Raw genomic sequence first — 27,449 nt, 5'->3', positions numbered from 1 at the left:
AAAAAACAATTAAAAAAAGAAAACCGATAAAGAAAAAATATAAAAAGCAAAAAATATATATATATATTAGATAAACTATTTTAAAAACGTTATAAAAGAAAACAGTAAAGGTTAAAAAAATTTAGCATTAGAAGAGAAAAAAAAATTGAAAAAGAAAAAAAAATTAAATTAACTGCAAGGCTAAAGAATCATGGGGAGAAAGCCATGAGTTCCGTGCTTTGCTTTCTCCTCCTCTGGAATTCCGCCTCTCTCCTTGGTATTGAAAGTGCACTCCTTGGTAGGTGAACTTGGTCCTGGCTGGGTTTCCTGTTGATCTTCTGGGGGAGGGGCCTGTTGTAGTGATTCTCAAGTGTCTTTGCCCCAGAGTTGCACCACCCTTTCTCGGGCCGGGCTGTGTAATCCGCTCGGGTTTGCAGGGTTTGCTTTCGGGAGCTTTTGTTCCCTGAGCGCTTTCCGTAGAGTTCTGGAGGGTGAGAATGAATATGGCGGCCTCCTGGTCTCCGGCCCGGAGGAGCCGAGAGCCCGGGGCCCCACTCCTCAGTGCGCCCTCAGAGAACAGTGCCCAATTACTCCCGTCACCCTGGCCTCTGGCCGCGCTCCGAGCTGACCGAGCCTGCGACCGGTTCAAGGTAACCCCGAGATTAGAGCTTACTCCTCGGCTCTGTCTCTGTAGCCTGCTTCCCCGTTCTAACACCTGTAAGCTCTGCGACACTCAGACACCCCCGATCCTTCTGTGACCCTGCGGGACCTGAGGCCGCGCTGACCCCGCCTGGGCTTCACCCTGGTTAAGCTTCTGGAGCGATGTCCCTCAGCGGAACAGACTTTTAAAAGTCCTGATTTTGTGCTCCGTTGCTCTGCCGCTTGCCGGGAGCTGGCCTCTCCCCCCGCAGTCTATCTTCCCGTCGCTTTGGATTCACTTCTCCGCCAGTCCTACCTTTCAGAAAGTGGTTGATTTTCTGTTTCTAGAGTTGTTGTTGTTCTTCTCTTCGATCTCCCGTTGGATTTGTAGGTGTTTGCAATCTTTAGATAAGCTATTTAGCTGATCTCCCGCTACCTGATGTAGTCTCAGCCTGCTACTTCTCCGCCATCTTGACTCCTCTCTGTCTTTGCTACTTTTGTATTTGTGAGGCAAACATTTTTCTGATTCTCAGTTTTCGATAGAGTAAGGATAATAGTGTCTACACTGCATAGGACTATTGAGAGGATAAACTCTGATTTCACGTATTGATTATACCTTGTAGATTATTACATTTTATGCATATGTAAAATAATCTGATCACATCTTTGCTTGCTGATCAATTGATATCACTAATTTTCCCTCCCGCTTACTGGCTGTCTTTTGTGATTATATTTCTATACATACTGTATGTCTCTTGTCTGTTCCTTTTTATAGGGCTAAGTTCCTAGTAACACTTCCTCTAGTGATTCCATAACCATTTGTTTAATGCCTATTAGATGCCAGGTACTATTGTAGGTGTGTGAAATGTGAAGGTAAACAAGATAATCTAATCTTTGCCTGGTAGTTAAAGATAAACAGTTACAGTATCAGGTTGATAATTTGTTGAATTTTAGAGATGGAAATAGATTAGTGGGCTAAATACATTAGTTTACTTCATAAGGTAATGTATAATCAGCACTGCCACTGAAATTGGAGAGACACTTTGGTTTTGGTTTTGTGATTAAGTGTGTTGATTTTTTCTTTTTTTTTTTTTTTGATTTTTTTCTTCATATGTAAATAGCTTTTGGTAAGAATAGGTATCAGTTGAGAAGGATTTAAGTTTTCTGTGTATGTGTGACTCTTGGATGTTGATGTTACCCTAATTTTTCTTTATTTAATTTACTTAAAATAAGTACTAGTAGAACACCTTTGGTTTAGAATTAGGTAGGAACTGATAAGATCAGTAAAGATGAGTAAGAACAATTTCAGTTCATTTGTACAAGTCATAGACAAGAAAGCTATGAGATCATCTTATCATTGATTTTAAAATTCCTTTTTAGAGGAGCGCTAGAATTCTGTTGTTTTTGGAGGACATTGGGAGATGGAGAGGAGAAGTGAGATGGGGGAATTGGAGGGGGAAACAAACCATGAGAGACTTGTGGACTCTGAGAAACAAACTGAGGGTTTGGGAAGGGAGGGGTGTTGGGGGTATGGGTGAGCCTGGTGGTGGGTATCATGGAGGGCACGTACTGCATTGAGCACTGGGTGTGGTGCGTAAACAATGAATTTTGGAACACTGGAAAGAAATAAAATAAAATGGGAAAAAAAAAAAAGGAATTCTGTTGTTTTAGTAAGGTGTGTTAGGACCTGCTGAGCAGGGTCATTGCCTGCAGGGTTTGGTTCCATGAGTTGGCCTAGATCTCCTTACCCCTTTCAACCAGAGTAGGTCCAATATTATGTTTATATGTTAGTGATAAATGTATGTTTTTTTTTCCTTAAATAGTTTTTATGTTGAAATGTAAGTTAGGTAACTAGTCTTGTTCCCTAGTTTAATTTTTTTTAAAAGATTTTATTTATTTATTTCACACACAGAGAAAGAGTGGGAGAGAGCACAGTACGGGGAGCAGCAGGTGGAGGGAGAAGTAGGCTCCCTGCTGAGCGAGCCAAATGCGGGGCTCCATCCCAGGACCATGGGATCATGACCTGAGCTGAAGGCAGACGCTTAACCTATTGAGCCACCCAGGCACCCCTTGTTCCCTCATTTTAATGACAAAATTAAATTACAGAGTACCAAAGAATTAAAGTTAAATGAAACCCTGGTTTTTGAGCTTCAGTTCAGTTAGATTGTATGGCCTCCATGTGGCTTTAGTGATATTAGAAATCTTATTAAGCCATTTTAAATAGTGAACAATCCAGATTATATATGACTGGATCTGACTTCAAGATTTCATTGACAATGTTAATATGAAGACCTGGCATGAAATTTAAGTGAAAATGATTTGATATTGGTACTTGTTTTATTTACAAAGTTTTTTTTTTAAGTACTAGAAATTTTCAAAATTGAATCTCTAAATAACTTTTTATAATTTTCAAAGTTTCTTTTTTTAAAAATTTTTTTAAAGTGAGAGAGAGTGGTGGTGGGGGGACAGTAAGAGAGGGAGAAGCAGACTCCCCACTGAGCAGGGAGCCCCATGTGAGGCTTGATCCTAGGATTCCAGGATCATGACCTGAGCTGAAGGCAGACACCTAACTGACTGAGCCACCCAGGTGCCCCATCAACGTTTATTTTAACTCTGCCCTTAAACTCTTAAAACATTGAAGACTTCTTTCCTAAAGAATAGGATGTGCTTTATTTATGGTTTTACATGCAGTATAAGTTAGTTGAAGTGATTAAATATTCTTTGAGTTCCTACCTTTATTTTCATTAACTAAGTTTGATAAGTGTGTAGTTTTTCCCTACAGTGACTATTTCTTGAACGTTCGTTTGTTTTTTGGCATTAGAAAGTTCATTTAGTGCCTAACTTCTCACTTAACAATGAAGTTAAAACCAACGTGGTTTAATATGATTTGTAAGGACATCTAATAAACAGTTGTACTGTGTGTGAAATAAATAGAAGACCTGATTTTTTTTTTTTTGCCATAAATGTGCATTGTTTTGGCCTTGACCTTGACCTTTTGGCAAGATGAATTCTTTAGGGTTCTTTATTAAATTTAGAATTCTCTAGCGTAAATGTAGATTAATGGCAAATTATAATCCTCTTTCTATTAATTCATAATGATAATAGTAATTTTTAAAATAAAGATATAATTAACACATAACATTATATTAGTTTCAAGTATACAACATAATCATTCAATAATGGTATATATTGTGAAATGACCATTACATTTAATCTAGTTAATAATTATAAGGCAATAATAATTTTAAATTATTTCAATTAATGACCACCAAAATAGAATGTTTAATGAGCACTGAACAGAATGACTTGTAGAATCCATTTAGATCCAGTTGTTAGGGTACTGAAAACTAAGTTCAGTGTAATCTGTCCTTTTTCTTAACTCCTCCTGATAATCGTTTTGATTTCTAAAAAAATGATAAAGCGATTATTAAGTCAAATGGATGCTTAATCTAACTCTCTTTTTAAAATTATTTGCAGGAGAGGGCTGCTCACAATTTATATGGCCAATTTGGTAAGTAATTCCTTTTTTTTTGTTGTTGTTGCTTTTGAAGTTTTCCCATGTACTTTTTTTATCTTTCTTTTTTAAATCAAATTCCCTTAAAAAAAAAAAAAAGGAAAAGAAAGCTACTGAAATTTCAGAAGCTCTTCTGTCTCTGTTTTGAAGGATAGTCTTAAGTGTTTAAAAGAACCTTGATGCCATCTATTTATTCCTAACATATGTGACTTATTTTCATTTATTTCAGGAAGAAGGTGATTCACTGCCCTTTGCCCTTCATGACTATTCTTTTCTTTAAGCGTAGATCTTCATCTTTGCTAGGGTATATACCTCTATCTCTTTCTCTGTATCTTTAATTTCATTTCATACTCTGCTTCTCTTGCCATTTCTTATGGGAAAATGATTTAAGGATGAGCTTTTGTGATGTCATTATTCTTGGACATTAGAACATTGGTCCCATCTCCAAACTGAGTATATTTAATAACATAATTAGCGGGTCTTCTAAATTTCAAAGTTTATAAGAATGAAATCAGTGTTGTCTAGTCTAATATTCTTTATGGTAACTATATAATCAAGATTATATAATTTTCATTGCTAAGTCCATTATTTAAAAATATATTTATATGAAAAAAATTTAAAGTTGCTTAATAGAATTAATAGGCAACATTGAAAAATTCAGCTAAGAAAAAAATATTTATTTATCTGAGGAGTTCTTGAATTCTCTAACAAGAGAAAATAGTTCAAAGTTCTATATAAATACTCATTTCAGGTATAAAATAATTTAATTTTTGCTCTGCATTTATCATATGTCCATTACCATGCTGTCTGCTGATAGACAGGATGAAGATGGTTCTTATACTTGTGGAGTTTGCTGCCTAGTGAAGAAGTCACAGTAGAAATAGTAATGTTTGGAAAGGACTGGAATGTAGATTATAGCATGTTGTGAGAACCATAATAGTGATACCAACCTATTGTGCGTATTGCTCTTCTTTCTCACTTTTCAAGAAACTTAGAACTATTTCTCTTTCATGCTAGAATGGATTTGAGTTTTAATGTGTTTTTTTTTTCTTTAACCATGAACATGCTTTTTTATACTACCACATGGTATATACTTTAATACCCAAATACCATCTGTATTTAAATACTTTCCTTTAAATTCTAAGTAAAGTTTCACAACCTTTTTTTGTGTGTGTTGCCTGGTTTAGGTTGTTAATTCCTGGAGAGATGATCTGTGACTTTGTTTGATATAATCAATATAGGAGATTGCCCTTAATATATTATATCAATATATTAATAACATATTAATATATTGTATTTTTTAAGAATAAGCCTTTAGATGAAGGAATCATACGTAGCTTCATATGCAGCTGTAAGAAATACTAAAGAGATCTCATATACCCTCCGTTTCCCCTATAGTAATACCTTACAAAATTATAGTAGTATCAAAATTATATTGATGTATTTACTGTAGTTAACATAGAGAACCTTTCTTTTATGACAAGAATCAAAACTTAATTTTGATCTTTTATTAAGGATTTTTTTTATCATTAACTACAAAATTTTAATGAGATTGAAGGTCTTTTAAACAGACTTTGACCATGTTAAAGGAAAGTGAACTTATACATAATATATTCTGGGTACCAGTGATAACCTAATAAGCTTGATTTTCTTTATCTAAATAGAGCCTTTTATTTATACTATTACTATAAAGCTGTTTCTTTAGTAGGAGAGTAGTTGGTGCAGAGTAGGTAAAGATTTAAATATTTTCAGAGAGACTGAATTCAGCTTTAAGAAATAACTTTGTTGTATCACTTGATTGTATTGCTTACTAGACTAAGTTGTTGGCTTATAACATCAACAACAATATTTTGAAATGTTAGGAGTTTTTATTTTAAAATTATTTATTGTATTAGGTATGTATTTCTGATTTGGAAAAGACAGAAGAGCATTAAAAAACAACGTAAAAATCATCTGTAATTTTACCATGTAGTAATTATTACCAGTTTAGTGTTTTTTATGTCCTTCCTTCTCCTCCAGTGTGTATACATAAATGCATGGACATAGATGCACATTCACATTACACATTATATACCCTTTTTCAAATTTTCAAAAATTAGGGACATATTATTTTGTGACATCTTTTGTTACTGTGCTGTATAATTTTATTGCTCATGCTATTAAATAATCATATTTTGGAGGTTGTACTCTTACCTTTCCACTTCTTGTTATATCTTTGTTATAATGGGTTGGTTTCATATGTATACATATATACACAGCACCCCTCAAAATGTTCAGAGACAATGAAATAATAACTGTTTGGTTAGTAACAATATCATCTTGTTATTTTTGGCTACGATAGTTACCTGTTCTTAGTCATTTTGACCAGAAGATTTCAAAGGCATTGACTGCCTTTGAATGAGTAAAAGCTAGAAGAATATGCAGAACTGGCTTCATATTATCTTTATTGTAATTTTTATTAGTAAGTATTTACTGCATGCACAGCACCTTTGGTGTATTGGGACACAAATATAAACCATTATTCTGTCCTCAAAATTAATTTTGTTGAGGGTACAGGTATATCTAGATCTGAATTTAAAACGAATAGGTAATTAATAGTACAAGACATTACATTCATGTCAAATATGTGATATGACAATACAGTCTTTTAAACTTTAGAAAAGGAAGTTAGCTTTGGGCAGGAGCAATCAGAAGGTTTTATGAATTACATGGGACTTGAAGAAAGGAGGGAACTTGGAGGCAGCTCTATCTTTGAGACATGTCATTGGTGACCATGGGACAAAATTCTTGCCTTTCCAAGGATTGCCAAGCTGGGGTCAAGGTTTAGGAGCCAAAAAAGGTTAAGAACTGTTGAGCATCTACTGTGTTAGACACTGTAAGTGCAATTGGAGTCATTAAAATAAACAAGGTTATATGGTTTCTGCTTCTGAGGGACCTTCTGCTTTACTTGGGAGAGGAATATGTTGATGTCTCAAAGCAGAAAACAGTCTAGTGTTTTACTATGCAATTTTGAGTATACCTTCTGCTAGTTGTGTTTGTGTTAGTGTTATAGAGAACAGGTGAAGAGTCAGATACTCTAAATAAAGGGCATTTCTTTCTTTTTTAAAAAGATTTGTTTATTTATTTATTTGAGAGAGAGAGAGTGAGAGAGAGCATGAGAGGGGAGAAGGTCAGAGGGAGAAGCAGACTCCCCATGGAGCTGGGAGCCCCATGTGGGACAGATCCTGGGACTCCGGGATCATGACCCCAGCAGAAGGCAGTTGCTTAATCAATTGAGCCACCCAGGTGCCCAATAAAGGGCATTTCTATTAGTGCTTTTGTTATTATCAAAGTATCTTATCTTATCTTACAGTTACTCTTATTACCCGTGATATCTGTCAGTAAGCCCTGGCAAGTCTCAGTTATTAGATCAGTAGTTTTTAGCCTTAAGGATTAGCTAGCAGTTTCAAGAATTACAAACTTAAGGAATTGACTTACTAGCCATCTGAGAATGGTTTTTGTTATGTGTTTGTTAGCAATTTTGGAAGGAAAAGTGTACAATTTTAAAAATAGTATAGTTTTTTTTAGCTTTTTAGAATTGATAATTGGTTGTTAAAGGACGAAATATATGAAAAGTATAGACAGGGTGTAAAGAACTAAGTGTTTTCTCTAGCTTCTGCCGAAGATATGGCTCTAAAATGGTGGAGATGTTTTCTTGGGGCTAATGTACTAAATCGAATTACAACAAGAACACCCGCTGCTTAGACTCAACTTTGCCACAACATTATTTTAAAGAGAACACATACAGGTTTGCATTGGTAAGATTTCCCTTTGTTATGTTTGTTGTGGCAATGACAGGTTCCCAGTCTTTCAAAGTTCATCATATACTGCTAACAGTTGTTTGAAATGTGATGTTAGGTGTAGTTCATTTTTGTTTAGTTTAATTTATAATTTATGACATTTAAAAATCTTTCTATATAGGTCCTTTTGAAAACTTTTCTCTGCAATTTCATTTATGCAACCAAGCATTCAACAGTGCACGTTTTAAAATTGTAAATATATATTTAGTAGGCCCGCTTCTAGCATTTGTGTTTTAATTTTAAACATGCAGTGTCCTTGATTAAAACATCTGTATTTGATTTTTTAAACATAAGGTTTGAAAATGTTGATTCATATGTTTTCTTGTAAGGCCACTTGAATTTAATTAGATTTAGCAGCTACTTATTATATATCAATACTGTGCTGGGCACATAAGGATACAAAAGAAATACAAAATGGATTGTAAACTAGTTGGAGAAATTTGACAGGTGAACTTGAAAGAAAGAAACTGAAAGTATTAAGTTAAAAAAACAATTATAAGCACCCTTTCTCAAATTGCTCCCCTAAGCCTTCCCTCTGGAGCATATGACATCATCCATCCATCCAGTTGCTCAGGCCAGAAACTTAGAGTTCTCACTCTTTCTTCTCTTTATACTCTCATTTCAATCCAGTAGGAAATCTTATTCCACTTCTAAAATATATTCTGGATCTTAAAGTGACCCGCCACCTCCAGTTATAGCTGTAGTCCGAGCCCTAACATCTCTTGTTTGCATTTTTCCACTCTTGTCTTCCTGTGGTTTCTCTTCCATATGTGGAAGTGAGAGTCATTGTAAATACAGATTACAGCATGTTGATCTTCTACTTAAAACTCAGAAAAACCTTCCCTTCCCACTAGACACCAAATAGAATTCAAATGCCTTACTCTGGCTTACAAGGCTCTGACTTCTACTTTTTCATCTCATTCTTTACACTGGCTTTCTTTCTGTCTCTTGAACACTTGAAGCTTATTCTTTTACAGCGTTAACATTTGATTTTCTTTTCTTTTTTTTTTTTTTAAAGATTTTATTTATTTATTTGACAGAGATCACAAGTAGGCAGAGAGGCAGGCAGAGAGAGAGAGAGAGAGAGAGGGAAGCAGGCTCCCCGCTGAGCAGAGAGCCCGATGTGGGGCTTGATCCCAGGACCCTGAGATCATGACCTGAGCCGAAGGCAGCGGCTTAACCCACTGAGCCACCCAGGCGCCCTGATTTTCTTTTTGCTTGGAAATGTATTTCCCTAAATTTCTTGGCTAGCATCTCCTCCTTACCTAGTTGATTGACCCACTGTCACCTGGTGAGAAAGTCCTTTCTTACTATCATAAACAACTTGCCCTCACCTCTCTATTCTGTAACTCCTAATCTTATCTTTTTTTGTGGCATTGATAAGCACTGAAATTGTTTTGTTTGTTGTTTTTTCCCCCCTCATTGTGTATAAGCTGCTTAAGGTAGAATTTTTGTTACTTTAGGAGAGAATTTTGTCTTGTGCTTCTTTGTCTTGTGTTTCTTTTTCTTTCCTTCTTTCTTTCTTTCTCTCTTTCTTTTTTTTTTTTTTTTAAAGATTTATTTATTTATTTGACAGACAGAGATCACAAGTAGTCAGAGAGGCAGGCAGAGAGAGAGGAGGAAGCAGGCTCCCTGCTGGGGCAGAGAGCCTGATGTGGGGCTCGATCCCAGGTCCCTGGGATCATGACCTGAGCCGAAGTCAGAGGCTTTAACCCACTGAGTCACCCAGGCGCCCCTGTCTTGTGTTTCTATATAAATAATTTAATTAATCATCTTAGGGATTTTAAGGTTGGAGGTTAAACTTTGAAACTATTAGGGGCTCTGCTATAAATGACTTGGAGTACTACTGCAAGGTCGGTTAGACCAAAGGAAAAAGACTGTAATTTGTTTTTGGGTATAGCTTATCATCATAACTAGTCTTCATCATCCAGGTTTATTTTCTTTTGCTTGAGAAAGATAACATAAAATATAAGGAAATTAAAAGAGACAAATGCAAAGGACAACTAATAAAAATAAGTAAATCTAAAAGAAGTAGATGTGAAGCAGAATTTTATAAAGGAATATAAATAAAAGAGACAAAGAAAAGCAGTGTATAAGAAAGGAAAATGCAAGATACAAAAACAACCCATATATTAAGCATTTGGCTTCCATTGACCTCTGGAGGGGGGTTGTAGCTCCTCTTTACTACTGGCATGGTCTCTGCTGACACCCCGAGATAGGGGTAGGGAAGCAGAGGCCTAGTTATCAGCCAGTGGGATGGAAGTCTTGGTATGTGGTAATTCTCTGACTGTACTTGGTATTGGTATTTTCTGACTTATTACTTAGTATACTCTGACTCTTCCTCATTGGAGGTGTTAGAGTCCCTAGTATAGCTTTGTGAGGGTGGTCATTTGGTCATTGCTGGGGGTTGGGCCACAGGGTTGTTTTTTGTTTCTGTTTTGTTGTTGTTGTTGTTGTTGTGTTTGGCTGGAGTAGAGTGGTTATTTTTCAAAAGTTTGTGTTTTGATAGACTGCCTTTATCTTGGTCCTTTAGCAAGACAGAGTAGATTTTTGTCTGTGCTTATTAGCATTTCTAGTTTGCCAGGCTTCTTCAGATCTAAGACTGGAATATACCACCACGTCATTCTCTGGATTATAAGATCTGTAGATGGTCTGCTGTCTTTTCAATTTTCAGTTTTTAATGTTTGTTTTATATCTAATGTCCAGGGTTTTTAGTTGTAATTAGTGGAGGTAAGGAAAAGATGTATGCTGGATCTTCCTAGAAGCAGAAGTCCTTCTTCATTTTTTTTTTTTTTTTTTTGTAGTCAAAAATAATCAAGCACTTAAGAAAACAAGGCACCAAGATCAATATCTGACAGGAACAAATAAACAACAAAACAGACCTGCAGAGACTGTGTATATTGGGATTATCTGAAAATGTTATAAAACTTGTATGTTGACTATGTTTAAAATAAAAGATGACTTCTGATGCAGGCTAAATTGGAGTAACAGGGAACAGATTTACCCTTCTGCCTGAAACAACAAAAAACCCCCTGACAAAATAGAAGAAATAACAGTTTTCAAAACGTTGTATATTAAGTAGTGAAGAATAGTGATCCTGAAAGATTGGAAACTAACAAGATGAGTGCTGTGATTGCTTTGGCTTCCTACGTGGAAAGCATTTCTAGGCCATGGAGAAGGGGTGCAAAACTGAGCCTGACTGTGCCCCAGAGTTGAGAAGATATAGCCAGGATTCCAAGGAGACAGAGTGGTCAAAGTTTGCAGGTAGGAGAGGAGAACGATATGCAGAGATGTGCAGAGGATCCCAGCAAATAGGTGACTTCTGATTGGTGCATGCATGTGAGGAATCTGCTGAGGTTGGGGAAAGAACCAGCCAAACCCATTAGAGAGGAAAAAAAAAATTCTCTGAGCTCCTGCAGGGCTAGGAATGGTTACTGTTCCCATCATTAAGAGTGGAAAATTTCACAATTTCCAAGGCACTGTGAAGAGTTAGAAGCATTAGAAGTCATTAGAAGCATTAAAAGGATTTTACCTCAGAATGGGGCAAAATTAGCCCTAACTAAACTGCTCTGGGCCCAACTAAAATAACTACCACTACCACCACCACCACAACAAAACAAACAGTAAGATGTGAAAGGATCTGTTTCCAAATGACTGTATCCCAAAATAAATCTAAAGAAAATTACAGGAAAACAAAAATGTAAAGCAGTCAATAAAATAAAGATCACAATGTCTGGCATACAATGAAAAATTGCCAAGCATGAAAAGAATTAGGGAAAAGGCCAATAATGATGAGAGAAATCAATCATTTGAAACCAACTCAGAAGTGATACCTATGATAGAATTAGTAGACAAGGACTTCAGAACGGTAGTTATTTTTGTATTCCATATACTCAAGAACCTAGGAGAAATATTGAACATGTTAAGCAGATATGGAAGATATAAAGGAGATCCAAATTAAACTTCTAGAGATGAAAGCTGTAACATCTGAGATGAAAAATACACAGGGTAGGATTAATGGCGTGTTAGAACTTGCAGAAAAGATTAGTGAACCTGAAGGCATAACAATAGAAACTATCCAAAATGAAACACCAAGAGAAAATAAAAAAATAGAAACAGAATATTAGTGATCTAATAGGACAACTTGAATAGGCTGATATGCATATGAAGTCTCTGTAAGATGGAGGGCGGGAGGGTCAGTAAAAGCATTTGGAGAAATAATGAATAAAAGTGTCTCAAACTTGTTAAAAAGTAAACTGTCAAAAAAAAAAAAAAAAGTAAACTGTCATGTCCAAGAAGCTCAATGAACCTTAAGCATCCTGGCAACAGGAAGGAAACTATCTTATAGTCATTTAACCTAGTGATAAAGAAAAAAATCTTGAAAGCATTCAAAGAAAAGAGAAACATTTTATTTTGAGGAACACAGATGATGACAGCAAATCTCTCATTTTGGAATAATGCAGAGCAGAAGACAGTTAAGCAACATCTTTAAAGAACTGAAAAAAAGGAGCTGTCAACCTAGAGTTGTATACCTAGAAAAATATGTTTGAAGATTTTGTTTGTTTATTTATTTATTTGCTTACTTATTTGAGAGAGAGGGAGAGAGTGAGCAGGGAAAGGAGCAGAGGGAGAGGGACAAGAAGATTTTGTGCCAAGCTTGGAGCCCCATGTGGGGCTTGATCTTAGGACCCTAAGATCATGACCTGAGCTAAAATCAGGAGTCAGAGGCTTAATTGACTGAGCCACCCAGGTGCCCCTAGAAAAATGTTCATAAAAAAACAAAGATAAAGACTTTTTCAGACATATAGACCTGAAGGAATTCATCACCAGCAGACGTGTAGTAGAGGAAATGTTGAAGTTTTTCAAGAAGTATTCAGGAAAATGCTAACAGTTGGATATCTAGGTCTACACAAAGAAATGAAGATCACTGGAAATGGCAACTATATAGATAAATTAAAAAAATACTTTTCATATATATATATGTATATATATCCCTTTAAAATTATAATTGTAAAAGTAATAGCAATGTAGTCTGTGAGGTTATAGCATATGTAAGGGTAAAATATGGCAACAATAGTAAAAAGTTCAAGAGGGAGGAATTGAAATGTGATGTAAGGTTTTTATAGTATTTGGGATATAATAATCCTAAATGTTTATGTGCCTAATAAGAAATCTTCAAAATAAATAAAGCAAAAACTGAGGACTGCAGTGAGAAATACACAGATTCACAATGGTACTTGGAGCCTATAGCATTCTTTTCTTAATAGTTGTAGACATGGTCAAAAGAAAATCATTATGCTTATAGAAGCCTTCAATAACACTTTTAACTAACTTGATATAGTTTACATTTTTTGAATTCTCTATCAAACAACAGAATGTACATTATTTTCAAGTGCTGTTAAGATTGACCGTATTCTGGACTACAAAATAAGTCTCAAAGGATTCAAGTTATACAATTTGTTGTTTAGCCACAGTGTAATTAAATTTGAAACGAGTAAGAGATACTAAAAAATCCCCAAATATTTGGAAAGAAACATACTTCAGGAGATATCAAAAGGGAAACTAGAAAGTGTTTTGATCTGAAGAAAAAGGCAAACACAATGTATCAAAATTTGTGGTATATGTTTACTGCCCAGTTAGAGGGGATTTATAACACTAAACGTCTGTTTAGAAAAAGAAGAAAGTTCTTAAATCAATGACTTCAGTTTCTACTTTAAGAAACTAGAAAAAGAAGAACAGTTAAACCCAAAGAAAGCAGAAGTAAGGAAATAAATACTAGTTTTTTTGAAGTAAGTGAAGAGAACTATGAAAACCAAAGAAAAAAATATACCCAAAGCTAGTTCTTTGAGAAAATGAGTAAAATTGTTAGCCAGACTGATCAGATAAAGAAGAGAGAAGATAATAATATCAGGGATGAGAAAGGTGATATCAGTATATAATATACAGGTATTAAAAGTACAGTAATCACTGATATTTTCAACAAGTTTAAGTCTGTACATTTGACAACTTAGATGAAATGGTTACATTTCTTGAAAGATACAAACCACCAGAATTCACTCACGAAGAACTAGATAACATGATCATTCTTGTATTTATTAAAGAAATTGGATTTGTATTTAAAAACGTTTTCCCAAAGAAAATACCAGGCCTTGGTAGCTTTGCTGGTGAGATCTACTAAAATATTTAAAGAACAAATAATACTAGTTATACTCAAACTATATCAGAAAGTTGAAGAGAAGTGATTGCTTCCATAATCATCCAGTGAGGCCAGCGTATGTAATTTTTTTGAAGTATAGTTGGCGTATAATACTAATTAATTTCAAGTATACAACATAGTAATTCAACATTATATAAATTATGAAATACTCACCCATAATAAGTATATACAGTGTTATTGACTGTATTCCATATACTGTTTTTTTCATCTCTGTGACCTACTTATTTTGTAACTGGAATTTTCTAAGTTTTAATTCTTCACCCATTTTGCCTGTCCCTTCCCTTTGGCAACTGTCAGTTTATTCTCTGTATTTATAAGTCGGTCTCTCTTTTAGTTTGTTCATTTGTTTTGTTTTTGAGAGTCCATATGTAAGTGAAATCATTTGGTATTTGTCTTTTTCTGTCTGGCTTATTTCACTTAGCATAATACCCTTCAGGTCCATATTGTCACAAATAGCAAGATTTCATTCTTAAAAGTCTGAGTAATATTCCATTGTGTATATAGACCACATCTCCTTTATCCACTTATCAGTGAACATCAGTTGCTTCCACATCAAGGCTGTTGTAAATAACACCACAATAGACATAGAGGTGCACGTATCTTTTCAAATTGATATTTTCATTTTCTTCTAGGAAGTACTGAGAAGTGGAATTAATGGGTTATATGGTGCTTCTGTTTTTACTTTCTTGAGGAACCTCAATACCTTTTTTCAGGATGGCTGTAGTAATTTACAGTCCTCCTGACAGTACACAAGGGTTTCCTTTTTTTCCACATCTTTGCTGACACTTGTTATTTTTTGTCTTCTTGATATGAGCCATTCTGACTAGTATGAGGTGAGATATCATTGTGGTTATGATTTGCATTTCCCTAATGATTAGTGATGTTGAACATCTTTTCATGTGTCTTTTAGCCATCTGTGTGTCTTCTTTGGAGAAATGCCTATTCAGGTCCTCTGCACATTTTAAAATCAGATTATTATTGTTATTTTTTGATGTTGAGTTTTATGAGTTCTTTATATAATTTGGATGTTAACCCCTTATTGGATATATCCTTTGCAGATATCTTCTCCTATTCAGTAGGCTGCCTTTTTGTTTTGCTGATGGTTTTCTTCAGCAAAGTTGTGCAAAAGCTTTTTAGTTTAATATAATCCTAAATGTTTATTTTGCTTTTGTGCCCTTCGCCCTAGTAGAGAAATCCAGAAAAATATTGCTAAGGTTGATGTCCAAGAGATTACTGCCTATGTTTTCTTTTAGGGATTTTATGGCTTGAGGTCTTACATTTAGGGTTTTAATCCATTTTGAGTTTGCTTTTATGGATAAGAAGGTAGTCCAGTTTCATTTTTTTGCATGTAGCTGTCCAGTTCACCCAGCACCATTTATGGAAGAGAATGGGTAAAAGACATTTACCCATTATACTCTTGTCTCCTTTATCAAGGATTGATTCACCATATATATGTGGATTTATTCTGGGCTCTCAGTTCTGTTCTGTAGATCTGTGTGCCTCCTTTGTGCCAGTACCATACTGTTGTGATTACTACAGCTTTGAGATATATCTTGAAATCTAGGATTATGATAACTCCTGCTTTATTCTATTTGAAATCTCAGGACTGCTTTGTATTTTTGGAGTCTTTTTTGGTTCCCTGCAGATTTTAGGATTTTTTGGTTCTAGTTATGTGAAAAATACTATTTATACTTTGATAGGGATTGCATTAGATCTGTGGATTGCTTTGGGTAGTATGGACATTATAATAGTATTAATTTTTCCAGTCCCTGATCATGGTATGTTTTTTCATTTATTTGTGTTGCCTTCAATTTCTTTCATCAGTGTATTATAGTTTTCAGAATATAAGTTTTTTACCTTTCTGGTTATATTTATTCCTGGGTATTTCATTGTCTTTGATGCAGTTGTAAACGGGATTCTTTTCTTTATTTCTCTCTCTATTTGTAAATCATACATCTGATTAAAAGGAGTTTATATCGAAAATATATATATAAGGGATTCATAAACCAAATATCAAAAAATTATCTGATTAAAGTTTGGCAGAGGACTTGAATAGGAAGGAAGCCCTAGGAAGACATATATTGGCCAACAGGTACCCAAAATAATGCTCAACATCCCTAATTGTCAGGGGAATGTAAATCAAAGCCAGAGTTATATATCACCTCCCACCTGCTAGAAAGGCCATTATCAAGAAGGCAAGAGATAATTGTTGATGATGGAGAAAAAGAAACAGTTGTGCATTGTTGGTAGTAATGTAAATTGGTACAACCATTGTGAAAAACAGGCTCTTCCTCAAAAAATTTAAAACAGAGCTACCAAATGATCCAGCAATTTTACTTATAAATATGTATCTGAAGAAAATGAATAATTTTCTTGAAGATACATTGCACTCCCGTGTTCATTGCAGCAGTATTGGCCAGAGCCATGACACTTAAAGAACTTACATGTCTCTCAGTGAATGAATGGGTAAAGAAAATGTGGTATGTATGTACAATGGAATATTATTGAGTTGTAAAAGAGAAGGAAATACTGCCATTTGGGATGACTGGGTCAGATATTTAAGGTGTTATGAAGTGAAATAAATGAAATAAAGAAAGATGGATACTTTATGACTTCCCTTATATGTGAAATCTAAAATAGCAGATGATATGGAAACAGAGTAGAATGGTGGTTGCCATGAGCTGGGATGGGGGTAGAGGAGATGGTTAGATGCTGGTCAGTGAGTACAAATTAGTAAGTTCTGGGGATTTAATGTATAGCATTGTGATTATATTTGACAGTATTATATTATATACTTTAAAGTTGCTAAGATAGTAGATATTAAATGTTTTCACTATTAAAAAAATTATGTTAGGTGATGGAGATGTTAACAACCTTATTGTGGTAGTCATTTTGCAATATATACATGTATGAAGTCATCACATTACACACCTTAAACTTAAAAATATCATATTTCTGGGGCACCTGGGTGGCTCAGTGGGTTAAAGACTCTGCCTTTGGCTCAGGTCATGATCTCAGGGTCCTGGGATTGAGCCCCACATCGGGCTCTCTGCTCGGCAGGGAGTTTGCTTCCTCTCTCTCTCTGCCTGCCACTCTGCCTACTTGAGATATCTCTTTCTCTGTCAAATAAATAAATAAAATCTTTAAAAAAAAGTATAAAAAATAAAAAAAAGTAAAAATACATTTCTATTTTATCTCAGTAAAGCTGGGTTAAACATATTATGTAGATTTATGGTGATAACCCAGTTGAATAACTAAAGTCATAAATAGTTTAAGTACTTTTTGAGGTGCTAGTTGACTAGCACTAGAACTTCTCACGTTTATGTCATTTCTCTGGCTTTGCCTGTTTTTCTCTCCCACTTCTTTTATCTTCTTTTATTATTATTTTTACTTAAGTGTGTGTGCTTATGGATTGGGAGTTACCATTATCAAGGTTACTGCTATCGGGATGTATTGTATAGCCAAAATTAGTATAATGCTAAATATTCACTAATCCTGAAATAGCCTTGTCGCTGTCCTTGGTGGTCTCTAGATAATTAAAAGATACGACATTTCATGAAGCCCTTTAAAGTTAATATTTAGGGGTGCCTGGGTGGCTCAGTGGGTTAAAGCTTCTGCCTTCGGCTCAGGTCATGATCCCAGGGTCCTGGGATCGAGCCCTGCATCGGGCTTTCTGCTCAGCAGGGAGCCTGCTTCCTCCTCTCTCTCTCTCTGCCTGCCTCTTCGCCTACTTGTGATATCTCTCTGTCAAATAAAAAAAAAAAATCTTAAAATAAAGTTAATATTTATAAAAAATTGAATTACTGAGAAGTATGGACCTGTCAGTTAACAGCTGAAGAAAGTGTTGAAATTTGTCTTTTTAAATTCTGGTCTCAATTGGACTATTTCCTCAATATTTACTCTAAATATTTGTCTGTGTTTTAAGTGAACCAAAATTCTCTTTGTGAGTTTTCGGTTTTAATTATTCTTAAATATAATGGACCTCCCAAAGTCCTTTATAAGAATTTTTAACTAAATTAAGGGAAAAAAACTACTGAGACTATGGCTTAGGAGCCTAAGGATAGAAAATGAAATCATCATTCTGCCAGCCAGTATATTAGACTTAGTCCACAGGGCTGAGATTGCCTTTTGAATAGTGTCAGTGAGTTGTAGTTTATACTGACAAGTATGTGAGTTGTATTATGTGTGAATTAGGAACTAAAGTGTAACATTTAGGCTGTTTTTCTGTGTGTTACAGACTACTGTAAGTAAGAAGTGCAAAAGAAACAATACTGAAGCAGATTGTGAACTGAGGGACTTATCTGTGCAGGGCCTGGAAGTAACTGTACAGATTAGTTAAACAAGGGTACAGTACTTGTAATGGCATATTACTTTTAGAACAGAGACTTTGGCAAACTAGCTAGTCGTGCACATAGGTAGAAAAACGGAAGTCTAGAATAGAGCACTGATTGCATACCAGAAAATTCATACACCATTATTATTTTTGAACCCAAACAAAAGCAGTATATACAGAGAATTTTGGAGAAACATGGGATCTTGAGGTCTGTAAGAGAAACTCTGGCAACTAATTTGTTTAAAAAGGGGACTGATGATTGAGCACTAAATGAAATAATTTATATTGTAGTTTAAAAATATATTAAAGAGGGCACCTGGGTGGCTCAGTGGGTTAAACCTCTGCCTTCGGCTCACATCATGATCTCAGGGTCCTGGGATTGAGTCCCGCATTGGGCTCTCTGCTTGGCAGGGAGCCTGCTTCCTCCTCTCTCTCTCTCTCTCTGCCTGCCTCTCTGCCTACTTGTGATCTCTCTCTGTCAAATAAATAAATAAAATCTTGAAAAAAATATATTAAAGAAATTTGTAAGATTTTTGTAAGCCAGATCTTTAAGAATTTTTTTAAGCCAGATCTTTTTGTAAGATTTTTGTAAGCCAGATCTTTAAGAAGTGTCCATTATTTTATTTAAAAGAATTCATAGTACTGCAAAAAGCCCGTGACATTTTATTAATATCCTTAAAAATTTTTTTAAACAAATGTATGTATGTATGTATACGTGTATGTATGTTCATTTTTATTGAAGTATAGTTGATGCACATGTTATGTTAGTTTTGGGTGTACCAATATGGTGATTCTGTAAGTCTATATAGGTTGTGCTGTGCTAACCACAAGAGCACCTACCATCTGTCACCATACAATGCTAGTACAGTACAATTGACTGTGTTCCCTGTGCTGTTCCTTTTATACCCATTACTTGCTTTTCCATAATTTGAAGCCTGTATCTCCCACTCCCCTTCACCCATTTTTACCATCCTCCCTTCCTTCTGCTGACCAGCAGTTCTCTGTATCTGTGGGTCTGGTTCTGCTTTTTGTTTGTTTGCTTGTTTATTCATTTGTTTTATAGATTCCACATATAAGTGAAATCATATGGTATATATGCTCTCTGACTTATACTTTCTTTTTAAAAATTTTATTTAAATTCAGTTAATTAACATATGGTATTATTAGTTTCAGAGGTAGCAGTCAGTGGATTCATTAGTCCTATATAATACCCAGTGCTCTTTACATCACATGCTCTCCTTAATATCCATTACCCTGTTACCCCACCCCCCCCACCTCCCCCAACTTACACCTTGTTAATAATTTGAGATCACTTTAGTTTATAGATTTCTTTTTCTTTGCATTGGAAATGACTTTAGTGACTTTACTCTTTAGGGATTTCTATTTCCATATTTCAAGTGGGACATTTTTTAAGGTAAATTAAAATGATTTTATTTGTCTTAGGAACTGTGGTTTATCCTTGCCCTACCTCATGCCAGTCCCTCTTTATTTCATTATACACTTTTATAGTCACTTTCACTTTTATACTTATGCAACTGAACTCTATTTTCATTGAGTTTACTACCTTTGAGGTCTATAAATTGTATAATTTAATGACTTAGCTGGCATTGACTTTTCTATTAATTTTTTACATCGAGCTGATATTAGGTAAGGTAGATAGTTAAATTTAGAAATATTTACTCAAGTAGAATACTAATGGTTTAGTTCCTTGGGGGAGTACTGTTTATTATTTTGCTTTCTAAAATAAAAACATTTTCTGTACATAGCAATTTTAGTTTAATGTCACAAATAAAAAAGAAAAAGAATAGAGGCTATAATATTTATCATTGGGCTGGTCCATTTGGAATCACAATTAAGAAGATCTTTGGGAAACTTGTGGCATAGTCTTAGAAACTCATTAAACATTAAAATGATTTATGTAGAATTTAGTTTATTTAACACAGCAAAATAATATTAATCGATTGCTTACTTTTTATTTATCTTATTAGAATATAGATTAAAGATAATTTTAGTTAGCAAGTCTGAAAATTAAAAATAGGTTTACAAAACCACTTTCCAATTTTTCCTTGAGGAAAATTAATTAAGACCCATTCTGTTACTGTTTTATAGTTTTGACCCACCTCTGGGCAATGATCTATATATGACAGTAGCTATTAATTTATGTGCTACAACTGCATGTATTGATATACTTTACAATGTAAAAGTACATATTTCTACATCTAGAATTGGTATATTTCATCTGGGTAATTATTAGCCTTTATAAACATACTTTTATTGTGCTTTAAGACAGAAAACAGTAATATTGAAAGCCTAAGCTTTCCTAACATATGGCTTCAATTTGCATTTTAATCAGAATATGGAAGTCATTAGTCTGACATCTGAAACTGAGGTAGCAATAAAAAATTATCACTAACAGGACAGCAGACACAATTTATTTTGTGTTTATTACTGGGTGGCCTTCTTGAAACTTTCGTGAACTAATTGATTCCAGATATTAGAAAATTACAATTAAACTATGACATTTATTTTGGATGCATTTAAGTTGAACTGTCTTAATAGGATTGGTATAAATTAATGATTTATAGCTACTAAGATTTATAGCATATGTGCACAAACACGTATATGTATATATATAAATGTTAAAGAACCAAACAAATTCATTTGAAAAATGCTAAATGGCTTAATTATAGTTAATATGTTTGAAATGGGAATGTTGGTGAAAAGAATTTCAGGTTTTATTCTAAATATTTCCCAGTCTTATTGTGGGGCTATATTATTTCTATAATAAAATAATCTGCAACATGAGATGATAATTTATTTTAACTAAAACATGCAGTCATGGTTGTGTGAAGAACTGTTCAATATATTCTTGAAACTAATTTCTTAATGGAGAAAATACTTAAATGTACAGTGTTCTGTGGTTTAGAGCTTTATTTTTTGTCTTAAAATTTTCAGATAAGGGTCGCCTGGGTGGCTCAGTCGTTAAGCATCTGCCTTCGGCTCTGGTCATGATCCCAGGGTTCTGGGATCAAGCCCTACATTGGGCTCCCTGCTTGGCAGGAAGCCTGCTTCTCCCTCTCCCACTCCCCCTGCTTGTATTCCCTCTCTCGCTCTCTCTCTCTTTCTGTGAAATAAATAAATTAAAAAAAATTTTTTTTCAGATAATTTTAATTTATACACTTAAATATATTTTCACTTCTCACATATTCCATACGTTGCCAATGTTGGGGAAAATGACTAATAAAACATAGTTCTTGTCCTTGGGAAACTCGAGGTACAATGAAGCCTAAGTACTGACAACTGAATACCTTACGGTATGATACAGTAAATGTTATGTTAGTGATGTGGAGAAAGGATGAGAACAATTTGCCAGGAAATATAAGGAAGAGTTTTACTGTGGAGACTGCATTTGAAGGATGAGTACAAATTTTCCCAAAAGATAAGCAAGGCAAAGGGAAAGAGAAACTCTGGCAACTAATTTGTTTAAAAGGGGACTGATGATTGAGCACTAAATGAAATAATTTATATTGTAGTTTAAAAATATATTAAAGAGGGCGCCTGGGTGGCTCAATGGGTTAAGTCTCTGCCTTCGGCTCAGGTCATGATCCCAGGGTCTTGGGATCGAGCCCTGCATTGGGCTCTCTGCTCAGCAGGGAGCTTGCTTCCCTTCCTCTCTCTCTGCCTGCCTCTCTGCCTACTTGTGATCTCTGTCTGTCCAATAAATAAAATCTTAAAAAAAATACACATAAGTTAAAAGAATAAATTAACAAAGAATGACTAAGTACACATGGCCAATTTAAACCTTCATTTTTGTGCACACAATGCTCCCTTCTGCCGAGAATTCCCTTTGCCTTGCTTATATTTAAGTGTATAAATTAAAATTATCTGAAAAAAAAATTTTTTTTTTAAATTTATTTAAAAATAATCCACTGAGCCACCCAGGCGCCCCAACTTATGCGTATTTTGCACCTAAGTACCAGGCACTGTGTTGAGTGCTGTGTTTAACAAACATAGTGAACCTTGACAGACATGCTTCTATCATAAAATTCAGCTTAGTGTGGAAGAATAAACAAATAATTAAAATCATAATGGATGTTACAAAAAGGGAAGCATAGGGTGTTATAGGTGTGTGTGTATAACAATGTTAAATATAGGAGAAGCTTTTGGAATCTCAAGGAGTGGTGTAAAATGGGACTTAATGGGTTGGAGTCTTATTTTGAAGAACGTTATATATTAAGCATAGGAGTATACATATTACCTTATTAAAAATTAACTGTAGAAATTCCACAGCATGATCACACTTTCTATTTTATGACTGTCATTCTGAAAGTTCTCTTATGGGTGGGATATAGTAGGGATAGATGGCCAGTTGAGAGATTTTTAGAACGTTCAGTCAACAGAGTTTTACTTAGAATTAGCATTTAGGCTGGAAAGAGAAGACTAGGGTATGTCGATCTCTGTCTGAATTTTTAAATCATTTCTTCAATTCCATTTGATACTATTTTCAGGAGACCTCTACTGGATGTTTTCTGCCTATCTTATGATGCATAATAAAGCAAATTAGTAGTTTTAGTCCACATCCTTCCACCATACCCAGCTTCTCCATAACAACAACTAATGTCTTTCAGCTTATTTCACAAAATAAGACATATCGGACTGTTCTCAACTAGCACCTTTGCATTTTGCTAGTTCTTTGCCAAGCCCTGATTTATATTAAAACTTTAAACCACTTTTTTGTTGATAAAAATCCTAGGGTTTTTTTGTTTGTTTGTTTGTTCACTTAGGTCTTTAATCTTAGCCTCTCACTGGTATGGGTTTGTTTTAGAACTCTACTGTGTCTCAGGCAATAATGCTTAACGTTGGGGATTAGCAAACTTTGCGTATAGAGCCAGATAGTAAATATTCTGGTTTTGTGGACCATATGATCTCTGTAGTTCCTATTTAGCTTTGCCAGTATTGGACAAAGGCTGCCATAGACAATATGTAAACAAATGGGTGTGGTAGCACTCTAATAAAAACTTTTTTAAGGACCCTGAAATTTGAATTTTTACAATTTTAGCATGTTAGGAAATACTATTCTTTTGATTAAAAAAAAAACCCAATTTTAGTTAGTTTCTTCAGGCTATAATAACAGATTACCACAAACTGGGTGACTTAAGATAAGTATTCACACAGTTCTGGAGATTAGAAATTTGAAATTAAGGTGTGGGAAGACTCTGAAGTCTATGGGGAAGAATCCTTCCTTTCCTCTTCCAGCTTCAGGAGATTCCTGGTAATTCTTGGCAAACCTTGACTTAACTGGGGCATTTCAGTCCATTGTCAAATGGCTGCCTTCCCTGCAATGTGTGTTTCTGTTTCCAAGTCTCTGTTTCCTTTTTCTTAGACCAGTAGGCATTGGATTTGGGGTTACCCTAGTCCAAGGTGACTTCACTTTGATTACATCTGCAATGGCCATCTCTCAAAATAAGAGAGAGAGGTACCTGTCACATTCACAGGTACCAATGCTTATGATTTCAGCATATCTTCTTTGGGGCAATATTCAAACCATGTCTCTATTTAAAATATAAAAAACATTCTTAGCTTGTGCGGCGTGCAAAACGGGTGGTACAGTGGATTTGGCCCCTGCCTGTGTTTGCTAACCTCTGCTCTAGCCAGAGTTGGCTTTTCATTTATTCTCTGATTAAACATCTTATTCTCATTGGAAAACAAGGTGAAAATTGACATTCATCGAACTCCTACTATCATCCAGCCATTTTGCTGAGTGTTTTGACATCTTTTATCTTGTTTAATCTTCAGACAGCACTGTAAGACAGATGTTACTATTATCACCAGCAGCTCAGGAGATGGACCGAGAACATTGTTAAATTACTTGTTCAAGGTCACAATGCAAGGTAGCCAATAGTCTGGGATTTGAATCTGCGCCTGAAAGTGAGTGACACTAATATTTTTTTCTTCCTGCTGTATCAGTATAGTTCATTTGCACGCACTGACTTCACACTACTCTTTGGAATAGATCCCAAACCCTCAATCTCCTTTAGCTCTTCACTAGAATGATTGCACATTCACAGCGTTTCAGATCTGTCGATCACATTGGCTTTGGTCGTGTATAACTGAAAACAGTTCAGTTAGCTTAAGACAAAAACTGGGATTAAGGGAAGGACATCGAGATTGCTCACAGAATCCAGAGAAATGCTAAACAATTAAGTCTCAGGAAAGATGAACCAGGGCAGCTACAGAGAACTCAGCAGTGGGCCCTTTTTTTTAATATGACACTATCATTATAGTGATTCAGCTCCAAAGTCCCACCTCTCCCCTTTCCCCTTGGCCTTTACCCTGAACTTACAAATCCTTTTGGGGTGAATCTAATTGGCCTGGTTTGGGTATAGTGTATCTGATTCTGGATCAAATGACCATAGCAAGGTGGGGGATTTTGTCAGTTCTCTCAGTGACATTTTTGTATCATACACGGGGTTCCTCTGTGGTTTAGAGGGTCCAATAGAATAATCCCCATCTAATACATGTTACGTGTCATTGTTATTTCCTGGTTATGTGCCTAAAACAGTGACACATTTCAAATTAGAAATGTTACGTCTAGAGAAGATTATATTCTCCTGTGTTCTCCTATGGAGCTTAGTTTGTGATTCTCTAGTAGTAGCAGTGTCTTTTCCTCGCACACACCCTCCTTTCTTTTCTGTCCTCTTTCTTTCTTCCCTCCTTTCTCCATTTCTCTTCTGTTTCTTTTCTCTATTATTACCCTGGTAAGCTCTTTTAGTCATATTTGTATTCTAATGAGCCTCATCTAGAGATCATCTTTTGAAAGAGTATTCAGCGAGAGTGATCAGAAAGTAAATAAGGTCCCTAGATGGGAACAAACTTAGTACATATGATTTGTAGCCCAGATGACTATTATGGCTGGACAGAATGGAATGAACTGAGATTGGAAAAATAGGCAAAGGAGAGTTCATTTTCAGGGACTTGTTTTCATTTTATGTTTAATAGAAAGCCATTGAAGACTTTTAAACAAAAGAGTGATCTGATGATTTGCCTTTTCAAACAGTTACTCTAGCTTATTTGGGAAGAAGTAATTGTAGGGGAGATAGGCAACAATATTGGAAACCTCGGGGCCAGTTCTCAGGCTATAATAGCAGATTGAAAGAGCTCCAGAAAGTTTAAATGTCATGTAAAATTGATTTGATTAAACTTTACAGTTTATTTTAGTACAGGTAAATTTTGGCTATCCTCTAAAATTTCTATTAATTTGTTTTAGTCTTTTACCAAAGTAAAATTTGTAGTAAGCATATAACATATACCTCCTCTCTCAGGGCTGTTCTCACCCGCGCTGTCTCTTTTATTGGTTGTTTTCAGCAATGCCGTGAAAAACAGTGTGTATTTGAGATCTGCTGTGAGGCATGTTCTAGGAATTTTTTACTTGTGCTAGTGAAAATATTCTAGTTATCTCTTTAAATAACATAACTTTCCTTGAATTGCATCCTGAAATACTTTCTTGAGTAGAAGACAAAGGAATGAATTATAGCTAGCCTGACATTAATTACCCATACTCTTGGGAACCCAAGAGAGTGTTAACTCAGCCAGTTTAGGAGTCGTCATGCAAAAAAGGTTGAGATCCCTGATCCAGATGAAAGGTAACCATTTTATTTTGTTTATGTATTAATCTTTTTATTTTATTTCAGTTAGAAATAATCATTTAAATTAGGAGATTTATATGAAGCTGACTTATTAGTTTTATTAAAGTGCTGTGCAAATACAGAAAATTTTAATTCACAGGATTAATCTAAATCTTTATTGATTGATTGCTTTGAAAAGGAAGTGTAATTCATGTCTTTAGCACTAGGCTTTGAAACGCAGTATTTGTGGCTATCCCTTTGGAGTCTGGACTCTATATTTTTACATTTATGGCAGCATCAAAATTTTTATCTTAATTCTATTTCACTTTCATCAAATATTTTAAAATATTTTACTTAACAGTTGTTGATAGTTATTTATCCTTTCGTTAAAAATGAAAATTTAAATGACCATAACCAAAAGTTATATTAACTTCTAGCAAAAAATTTAGTATACTGTATTCTTCAGCTTTTTTTTTTTTAAGAAGGAAATTTAGTCCTTTGCTAGTAAGAGTGTATAGATTTAGAAGTGCTATGGTTTTTTCTTTATTCTTTTTTTTTTCGTATAGCACACACACAGATACACACACACACATATATACATACACAGAAACACTTGTGGGAGAAAGGGCCTCATTGATCCATACCATTATGAATCTGATGTTTTTAAAAAGACATGGTTTCCATTTTTGGTGTTAAAAATTGCTTATAAAATAAAGTTCCTACGAAGTATAGCCTGTGCATATTTGGAAGTACTAGAAAGGAAGCATTACACTTAAAGAAGACTGGTTTTAATTACTAAATAGGCATGTATACTGTATGTGTTTATAAAATTTATGTTTGCATTCTGACTTTTTATTAGAGTAATTTATGGTGGAAATAAAAGTCAACAGGAGAGGCAAACTAGTACAGGAAATGGTGAGAAATTGTGGAATTAGGGGGAATGATTAAGAATTGGGATCTATTACATTCTTATTAAGAACACACATACAAGTGTAGGTTAAAAAAGCTAAGTTCATTTACTATATATTTATTAACAGCCTGAGCCTGGTAGAAAGTAACATTGATTGAGCAATTTTGGATATTTTCCAACTTCTGTTTACTTTGTTAAAGCCATAACAAGGTAATCTGGTTCCTTTTGACTTAAATAAGACAAAAAATTCAATATCGAGACACTGTTTATAGGTTGTTAAATATTTTAGTTTGGTGTCTGAGGATAATGTTAAGCATTGTGTTCAATTAGTGTGAACTAACTAGTAGAAGTGCCAGATTCTTAAATGTCTTAGTTCAATTAATACAAAATTCT

The 27,449-nt window shown here is 34.8% G+C and overlaps 1 protein-coding gene across 1 annotated transcript in view; it reads left to right on the top strand.

Annotated features, from left to right (window-relative positions):
* The window catches only part of LOC111154462 (transmembrane protein 135), a 254,675-nt gene that overhangs the window by 48,261 nt on the left and 178,965 nt on the right, over positions 1–27,449 (top strand). Inside the window, exon 4 of the mRNA XM_022514068.1 lies at positions 4,096–4,129. Coding sequence (XP_022369776.1) covers positions 4,096–4,129 — 34 coding nt within the window. The remainder of the gene's footprint in view (positions 1–4,095; positions 4,130–27,449) is intronic.

The sequence above is a fragment of the Enhydra lutris genome, unplaced genomic scaffold (genome assembly GCF_002288905.1).
Source record: "Enhydra lutris kenyoni isolate GAN:26980312 unplaced genomic scaffold, ASM228890v2 scaffoldscaffold37, whole genome shotgun sequence".
Lineage (NCBI taxonomy): Eukaryota > Metazoa > Chordata > Mammalia > Carnivora > Mustelidae > Enhydra > Enhydra lutris.
The sequence above is the reverse complement of the archived record's forward strand: the minus strand, read 5'-3'. Positions and strand labels throughout refer to the sequence as shown.